At 39.0% G+C, this 9,595-nt stretch overlaps 1 protein-coding gene across 5 annotated transcripts; it reads left to right on the top strand.

The window, feature by feature from the left end:
* Nucleotides 1-541: 541 nt before the first annotated feature.
* On the top strand, nt 542-8,415 carry LOC308405111 (uncharacterized protein). 5 transcript variants are annotated; one of them, XM_080895535.1, is made up of 9 exons: nt 549-644; nt 1,472-1,568; nt 3,628-3,722; nt 3,854-3,879; nt 4,052-4,120; nt 4,331-5,125; nt 5,671-5,868; nt 6,271-6,481; nt 6,827-8,415. In XM_080895535.1, the coding sequence occupies exons 6-9, from the start codon at nt 4,420-4,422 to the stop codon at nt 7,077-7,079; spliced, it is 1,368 nt and encodes a 455-aa protein (XP_080751661.1). In that variant the 5' UTR covers nt 549-644; nt 1,472-1,568; nt 3,628-3,722; nt 3,854-3,879; nt 4,052-4,120; nt 4,331-4,419; the 3' UTR covers nt 7,080-8,415. The 5 variants fall into 5 exon arrangements, with proteins under 5 accessions (XP_080751663.1, XP_080751661.1, XP_080751662.1 ...); XM_080895536.1 differs by lacking the exon at nt 3,854-3,879; XM_080895533.1 differs by lacking the exons at nt 3,854-3,879; nt 4,052-4,120.
* The last annotated feature ends 1,180 nt before the right edge of the window (nt 8,416-9,595 follow it).

Below are 9,595 nucleotides of genomic sequence, written 5' to 3'. Positions count from 1 at the left end.
AGCGCTGCAGTCTTTGTTGGATTGTTGAGTTTTAACCAGTTAGTGAAGTCTGGCTCCTTCACCACTGGGATTGTGCGGTTTGCCTGTAAGTTGGGACAAAAAAAAAAAAAAAAAAAAAAAAGCAGCTTACCTGCTGTTTCCTTGTCTACGAGGGACCTTTGCGGGAGAGCGGTGAGCTGTTTTGTGTTCTTGGGAGAGAATCTTTGGATCCATGTGGATTTGTGGAATAACCCTGTTGTGTGGAAGCCCAGGACTTTTGCTGGGGTTGATCTCCTGTTAAAACTGTTATTTACTGTAAATAAATAAACGCACTGAACTGTTTGAGTCCTGCCTGACTAGTGACCCTTAACAAACAGGCTACCCCAAAATGCAATGGTAGACATTTCTAAAGTGTCTTTTTAGTGCTCCTTGCAAAACACTAGAGGACCTTTCAGCAGTGTAACAACTGATAAGACCCAAATGTGCAACTCCATTGATGAGATTAAGGTTCAAATTCTTTGTGATAAAAAAGGAGTTGGGACAAAGGTAATCAATGCAACCACACAAACAGAGAAATATGAAGCAAGCAGAGGCAAAAACACTAGAAGACTGTCATGGGAGGAGTACTAAAAGAACACTGCGAACACATCTGGAAGGAAACTAAGGTACGTAAAACAAACCTTAAATACAGATGCAGGTTAGACACATTAAGGTGGAGCAGATAACTGTATAGAAGGGAGAAACAAAAAGCCAAAAGGTAGGCAGAAAATTCAAATTAGCATGCTTTTAAAAATAAAACATGGGCAGAAAGGAGAGTGTTTGTGACAGAATTATATGAAATTGGTTGGCTGAAATACACGGATAAGAAATAACCAGCAGTAACACCTAAACACAAGGACATAGACTTGCAGTCCAAAGCAACTGTGGATTAAAGTGACATTCAATGATTAGTCATGAGACGTTCCAATTAAAGATTTCAGGTTGGCTTTTTATGAAAGTCAGAGGCGCTGCAACAAAGTACTGCCTGTGATCCAACGCTTTTCCTCTACTTGATCTGGGATTACATATACCAAATTAGTTGCCCTTTTTTCTTTTGTTTTTATTTTCTGCTTGCAATGACTATGTTTGATATTGCTGTGTTTACGGCTCGCCCGTCGCCTGGCCCTTATTATTCATTATTTACATATATCATTAGCATTGGCATAGCATTGCTAAAAAAGAAAAGTATGAAATTTAAAAACAATCAGCTTCCCTAACCCAGTGTCTGCAGATGGCTCCCACTCCCTGAGTCTGGTTCTTCAGGAGATTTCTTCCTGTTTAAATGAATGTTTCCTTCTCACTGTCACCAAAGTGCTTGCTCATCTGATTGTTGGACTTTTCTCAGTATTATTGTAGGGTCTTCGCCTTTTATCATAGCATAGAGGCAACTGATGTTGTGATTTGGCACTACATAAATACAATTGAACTAAATCTCTTTCCTTGTCCCTCCCAGGAGTTGACCGATCATTTCCCTCATAACTGCCAAGAAAGCACTTTGATCAGCTGATCAAGAAATAACGGTCAAGACCTCTCAAAGGAGCATCTACAATGTAAGTCTGATAACAGTTTAATATTATAAACTGATGATGAATAACTGATAGCATGTTTACTTGTAACAGTAGAAAGCCTGCAGCGTGCATGCATTTAACTCTGCTAATGTTTAAATTCAGGACAGAATGAGCTAAACCGCAAACAAATTTCCAGTTATTTAATTATTTTACTTTATTTAGGCTGATCTGTTACAGTCTCATGTTTTAGGTGCGATTACACCGCAATTTGTGATGTTACAACTTCTAGGATAAAGAATTGTAAGATGTCTCTTATCTGTATCTGCAGTTTGCCAGTGTACTTTATTTTTTAGAATATTTTCAGTTTGATGAGCAATTAGCTAAAATGATGAGCCATAACTTTTGGTACAACTCAGTGTAAAATTTTTTTGGTTTTTTTTTTTTTTACATACAATAGTTTAGCAAGAATTATGGATGCAAATTCTTTCTGACTACAGTGTTCATGCTGTAGCAAAACCACAGAGATGAATAGCAAAATGAAATAGTGGGGGAAAAGTGTGAATGTGTTTACACTTCTACCAGAACTCTTGGAAATGATGGTTCAGTCATTTTATGTTCGAAGCTGTGCCTCATTCTCACCACTGGACATATTTGGACAGACTTTATTGTAGGGAGCCGGCAGATCAAACACAGTTTTCTGGTCTGACTTTGATTAACTTTTTTATTCTAATAAGCACATCTGTCTTTTAATGTCTAGAAAAGCTGGTGGTTTCTTTGCATGTGTGAAAACAACTGGCTGCTATAGATACCCAGCCATTAACCGCCTTGTGGGGACTCGAGCTATCGAGAGTTGTTGGGCTTTTATGAGAGTCGTTGGATAGTCGTTGGAGAGTCGACCCACCCGGCCATGAGATGAAAAGACTGTAAACTGTAGATAAATAAGTGATCATTTCTCTCTCACCACCTTTGTTTCAAAGTATCAGCAGATCGTTACTTACATGCTTTGGATCAGTTTCAGTAGGAAAACATGGTTGTTTATTCTGTTAGACCTCTTTGTGTTATTATGGAAGGAAACACACTGAATGAGCGTTAAAGTCATCATCACTTGGGTTCCTCTGAAGACATGAAATATATTTATACACAAACTGCAGAATAAAAAATGTTGTTTGAGCTGACATGCACTATAATTATCAGCTTGCAGAAACCATCTACAGACTGAACAAAATGGATGGATATGATAGGACTAAATAGTCTCAGCTTTTTGGCTTCTGACTTTTGAGTGTTATAAAGTTTTGTTAGATGTTAAGATTTAGCCTCCTAATACGTAAGTAATAGAGTACAGGCTGAGTACTTTACATGGACTGTAAATAAACTTTCTTTCTCCACTTCATAATCAGTGGAGTGCTCAAGATGTGCTGCATAGATGAGCAACATTTGTTTGCCAACACTTATACACATCACTGCAAATGTGATCACAGAGAGAACTGGACACATTTTGTATCTTGTTGTAGTCCAGTCATGTCTTTTTGTAGTTGTTTACATCCTTCAAGGTATTTTATTTTAACAGTTCTTTCACACAAGAACTGCCAATAATGTTTGAGTAATCAGGTCATGTCAGAGGTTGTCTCAGACCCATTACCACTGCTGGACATCCTTGGACAGACTTTTTTCAGGAGCTGGCAGATTAATCACTCTTTTCTGATCTGACTGTAATGAGCATTTGTGTTCTCAAATGAACATCTGTCTTTCATTGCCTAGAAAAATTTCTGGCTGCTTTGTCTGTAAGAAAATGGCTGACGGGTTTAGATATTCAGACATTAACTCTTTTGTGGGGCTTCAGCCAATCAATCACTGAGGTGTGGTTTAAATCTGGGTGATCAAGGAGTCTGTCGCTACACAAAGGATTAGTGACAAAATCAAGACTCGGGGACAATACAAGAGGCTGATTACTAAGGTCACATGTAGATAGTAACCTGTAGATAAACAGGATGTGCAGGTATTATTACATCATGGAGTCGTATGTTAATCAAGTACCAGCAAGCTTTTTAAGAGTCACAGACCAGAGATACTCATTCATTTTCATTTGACTCTGAGCGTGCAGGCTGGAAAAGCTTCTGCCTCTGGCCTTTTGGATCATGGGGATGTGTTTTTTGAAGGCATAAGACCAAATTTATTTTTCCCAGGAGTTTCTACCAGGTAAGAAATCACAATTATTTTTGAACTATATATATCCACTAAAGAGATGTGTTAAATATACATTTATTTGTATATTTGGCGAAAGCATTGTATTTGAATGGATGTTAATTTTACCACATAATTATTTTCAGCATGCTTTTACCACATCTGCCCTAAGGTAAAGGTGTTTGCAATCATTTTGACAAAAATGCTGGATAGCTTTCTTGGAGTAATATAATTTCATTCTTCACAGCACAACTTTCAACTTCCGTGTAAATAGTTTAGACACCAATTACCAAACAATGGCTATGACTATAACTTGGATTAATACAATACTGCTTTGTTTACAGTGATTTAGCCCATGATGTTTGAATTTGCAGTCATATTTGTCTTTAAAATAGTCCTTCGACTACAGCCAGGTAAGGAAATACCAAAAAGTTGATTCTGTTCAGTGGAGAAACGTTTCTCCACTGAACAGACCTTGTTCGGCTGAGCATGCATCAAGAGACTTTCTTGAGTAACTGGCCAAAAATAAACTTATTTGAGAGATGGCTTAAGCGAGTTCTGTGTATCTTCTTTGTATTATTTTAGTCTGGATGGTAAAAGTGTTATTGTTCTTAACTTTTCAGGTGCAGCCTGCCTTCGAAAACTTGAAGGCAGGGTTTTAGGCCAAAGGAGCGTTAAACAGGCCTGGAGCTGAGGCTTCCAACAAGTCAACATGAGGGTCAAGTGGCTATCACATCTGCCACCCGAAGTTTGGGTCATGGTGTTCAGCTACCTGAGCACACAGGAAAAGCACAGGGTACGCTGCTGCTGCAAAGTCCTCAAAAAGCTGATTGACCACCCATGCCTATGGCGGAACCACATGGTGGTCCTATCCAACTTTCCACGCTACACAGCTGGATTCTGGGACACACTAAAGTATCGCAGGGTGACCCATGTTGCAGTGCAACGTTTGAGGCCCAAAGACTGGAAACACCTTGTGAAGTCCCTCCCACGGCTCACCACTATTGTCTGCATGGAGGCACAGCAGCATTACAAGAAGAAAAATGTGGACAACCTGCCTGATTTCCCCAACCTGAAGACTCTCGGGATACGAAACGCCACATGGAGCGAGCCAATGCTACAGCAGTGTCAGACTGGGCAGCTAGCAGAGCGGCTGACTCACCTGAGTGTGTGTAACATCCAGCTGCCAAGCACTGCTGAGTTCGTAAACAGCGTGTCACGCTTGTTCAATCTGGAATATTTGCTGTTTCACCAGCAGGCTGAAGCAAAGCTGCAGGTGGTGGCACCAGTGCCATCTAAGGCCTTCCATAACTTGCTATTGAACCTAAAGAAGCTGAAACACTTATCCTGGGAGATTACAGAGAACCCAGTGCCACTGCCCGACGACTACTTTTATCCCCCAGACCCAGAAGACCCAGGTAAGTCTAGTGTCTTTACAGCATTTTATAACCCTGCATCAGAACCAGTATACATTTTTTTTTCACCTGAAATATTAAAATAGCATTTATCAAAAGAAAATCACACTTTACATGTGGGTTTACCTGCTAAATTGCTTCCCAAACAACATTTACAGCTGCTGTGTAACTGGATCAAATGTATTTTGTGACTCAGCGGGTCAAAAAATCAGACAGCTTTCAGTAATTTCATACATTTATTAGCAATGTATCTAACTTGCAGCATAAAAGACATTACTGAGTACAGAGTGAATGATACTGTTTATCATAGTTTTTTCCTAAAGGAGTCAACTTGCTAAGAGTTGCTGGATCACATGTGACACGAGGAAGAATAGCTGCAACTAATGAGGGTCTTAATAAACTTAACTAAAGATGTCCTTTACTGATCAGTCACCATTCAGAGTTTTACTTACTACCTAAGCCTGTAGTGGTGGGACAGTTAGATCAGCCACTGTGCCAAATTATTAGCAAACGTTTGACTAACTTGCTCCCATTATTTGGTCCTATAGAAGCGTACGGTGGCCCAGCACTGACTTCTCTGGAGTTGGTGAATTACCCAGAAACCATGCTGTCTGAGAACGCGCTGAGGGGACTGACCTCACTGAAGTCACTGACTGTTCGCTATAGGTACCTAAAAATTGGCGTCAAATGTCGTCTAGAGTCCTGGCTGAGTTATCTGTATCAGCTAGAATCACTGGAAATCATTGGTGAGTGTCACCATTGTTCAATGTGTTTTTGGTTTTTTTAGTTTAGTTTCGCAAATTTGACCTGATATACAAAATAAAGCAGTAACACAGACTAGCCACATAAGTCACTACAAATAGTACTCATTATTTTAATTTTAAAAAGCAGGTATTAGTATTTGTGTAAAGGTTGCCTGCCAGCATTTTAGTGAATACTCTGATGCTGTATACATCCTTAGTTAGTAGGAGAAATTTTCTCGATCAGAAAACGGGGGATGAAAACTTTGTTTGTCCCATGTGTTGCCTGTTCCTTCTTCCTGTTTGTAAAAGTAAGAAGCAAATAAAATTTAAAAAAAAGAAAAAGCAAAAGATCAAGCTTTAGGCCAAAACTGCCTCCTGTAACTCTTCTGATTTCTGTCTGTCTAGGTGGGAATCCTCTTGCTTTCTATACAACCATTTTTCCACCCCGTGTGACCAGGCTGGTGCTGAGAGTGATCATATCACTCAAGGATTTATGCTTCATCGTGAAGAAAGTCAAGAAACTTGAGCACCTCGACATGCATCAGAACCGCTTCTCCGGCAGTCTCTGCAAAAAGCTTCCCTCACTATTTCCTCAGCTCAAGACTCTCAGGATACGGTGAGATGGCAGATTTTTATTTTCTATTTAGTATTTATTGTTATTGTAGATAGATAACATTGCTCAGTGAAATTATTACAGATTACATTTAATCGATTACCTTCATGCAGTACTGACTGACAATTTAAAAAAAAAAAATGTTGGTGGCTTAAACTTGCTTCATTTATTTAACAAAGGCACTAGAACTTTAAACTATGTTGCAGCATTTTCTTAAATACAACCCAAACATTAATCTGCTGGAAAGAGTCATCAAATTTTTCTTTTTTCTTTCTGGGTTTCCAGTTGCCCCAGCACCAGATCTTCCTATCAGGAGTCTAAAACATATATTTTTTGCCCTTTTTCTAGATATTTCCTTGAGGAACCAAAAAGTGACCTCCTGCTCCTCAGCAATCTCAAACACCTCGAGCAGCTGGAGCTGATCGTGGAGCGCTCGTACATTCTCAAAAGTGACCGCAACGACCACCCCTGGCCGAGTCCGTCTTTGCAGGAGCTGATCAGAGAGCTGCAGGAGCTGTCTGAGAACAGGATCAACATCATCACCACAATGCGACAAAGAAACCTTTTTCAAGAATGTGATTGTGTTTGGGAAGGGGAGTAAAGACACCGCGGTTAAGCCGCAGGTTGCCAAATGAAGCTGAATGATAGACACTGACATTCAGACAACACTGTCATCTGACGTCAACCAGACTCTGAGACACTGCAGAGATTTTTTTCTTTTTCCCACAAAGTCTTATGTTTTCAAACTATTGCAACATCACGCTCACTATAATCTGAATTCTGACACGATCATACAATCATACACTGATGTCTGTAACCCAGCGGCAGCCACAGCAGCACAACGCAGTGTTACATGTTACAAAAATCTAGATTTGCACAACCGGCCGAAGCAACACCAGTGCGCGATAGTGGATGTGACATGTGAGCTTTAAACCACCCTTAACAGGCAGGACCCTAAATGTGAGCAGTCTGGAAAGTCTTGAGATGTATATTTCAAAGCCAACAAAAAAGCCACATTACTGCAGAGGAGTTATTGAACTGTTGGCCTAATCAGAAAGCTTTTTCCAGTGCATGAGGAGGTGAATTTACATGAGCTGTGTTGTAGATCTTTGTAGAGGATTATAATCTTTCTAGATTTACATGAATTGTAGATCAGTTTCCTTAAATTTAATTTTGTTTTTGCGTTTACGGTCATTTAAGGTAGTTTTCTTTTTTCTTAAACAGGGAGAAATGATAGATCTGTTTGCATATTGACTTTGCTCTGGCTGATTTTTTTTTTTTTTTTTTTTTTAATGAACTGGAAAAACTGAAGTCACTGTTATTATAATCTATTTGTTTCTGGCACAAAGAATGAAAGCAAATAACAAAAGTACAAAACAAACCCAAACCATTAGCATCAAAACTGAGTAGCAAGCAAACTGAATTGAAAAGGCAAGAAGCTGCTTCTTTGTAGCTCCACTGAAATGCTACAGATTGTTAATGTTAATTCAGTGCTTATTTTTGAATGGTCGATCCAAGCATGTGTGTTTGTTAAACAATTTTTACAAGTTGTGTGAACTTTTATATTTTTTATTTTGGGTTTTTTTCTAATACAAGCCCTTTTTTCTGAAGAATTGTATTGTTTGATTGAATCCTCTTTTTCTTTTTTTGCAAGTATAAAATCAAGCACCTAGCCATGAGAAACATAAAAGTTTTTGTTTGGGGGCAGCTTTTATATCTCCTCTCTGACGGTAAGAGTGAAAAAACTCAGCGGGAACCACTGAAGGTGTCCTACATGATGCTGGAAACGCTGTGGATGTAGTGCTGTTTGATCATCTCCAGGATGGATGAGACAGTGATAGCGATGATCTGTCCTGCTGTTCACACAAGCTTACCCAGTTGTTGTATGAACAAAAAATACTTTCAAAAACAATAAAAAATGTATTTTGTTCTTTAAATGTCAGACTTGAGTGAGTAGATGCTTGAAACAACACATGATTTGGTTCTCCTTTAATTGGCCTCAACAATGAGAAGCATCACCTTCCTTAACACATCCTTACATGCTTACACACGTGTTTTAAAGATCCAATTACACACAAAGCGGTCTTATTTAGGTATTTGCCAGACATGAGTATAAATTACACACACAGATGCAGTTATCTGACAAAAGTCTTTCTCATAAGTCAAATGTAGAAGACTGCAATAGTTTAAATATGAAATGAGTAAGACAAAGTTAGAGACGAAGTACAAAGTAACAAATACAAGTAAAAATACTTTGTAATTGGGCTTAAGTAGAATTTTCAGGTATTTTTACTTGAGTATTTACTTTTTACTTTTACTCCCAAAATTTTGACACAAGTATCTACACTTTCTATTCCTTTATTTTCAAAACAGACTCGTTATTCAGGAACAGGAACGCTTCAATGCACTGCAGTGTTTTTTTTCCTGTTGCTTTGTCCATATTTCTTAACTACATTGTTACATAAATTCATGTGGACACTCAGATGATATGCTGGGGGGGATGTCTACTTGTTAAGTGCAGTAAGCTGCAGTGCATGAGGTCTTTTCCTTATTCATATGCTGCAGTGTAGTGCCACTAATAAGTTGTCGTTCTTGGTTGCTACAGTTTCTTATTAGTGCTATCCATGTTTAGCACATTTTCAGCTGAGTTCACAAACTCATGACTCACCATGTCTTGGATACCAAGTATTTTAGGGCTTCAGAAATAATCACAGTTGGCCAAAAAAGAGTTTGGTGTTGAAATTAAGGTCAGACTTAAGGTCACAACTTTCTCATAGCAAGTAATCCAAACCATGCAGTAACATAAAAAAGTAATAAAAAAAATTTTGCTGTGTTTCAACAGTTTTGTGTGTATTCATCACTGCTGAAAACTGAGTGCATCGAGCCATGTGTATCCGTTTGTACACTCTCTAAATCCTGCACCAGCTGAAAGCGCCACAGGTCTTTGCCCTTTTGTTGGAGGAGACTGTTGCCATAGCAAAGGCTCAGTTGTTACACTGCCTGTGGCAGCAAGCAGTTTGCCTGGCAGGTCACCATGTGAGGCCACTGGCACCGCTCTGTGATGACTTTAAATGCCTTTCTCCAATAGCCTCCAACCAGCTGCACAGGTATATAGAT

This window comes from Rhamphochromis sp. 'chilingali' (assembly GCF_963969265.1).
Source record: "Rhamphochromis sp. 'chilingali' genome assembly, chromosome: 11".
In the NCBI taxonomy this organism is placed as follows: Eukaryota; Metazoa; Chordata; class Actinopteri; order Cichliformes; family Cichlidae; genus Rhamphochromis; species Rhamphochromis sp. 'chilingali'.
This window is presented reverse-complemented; position numbering and strand designations above follow the sequence as displayed.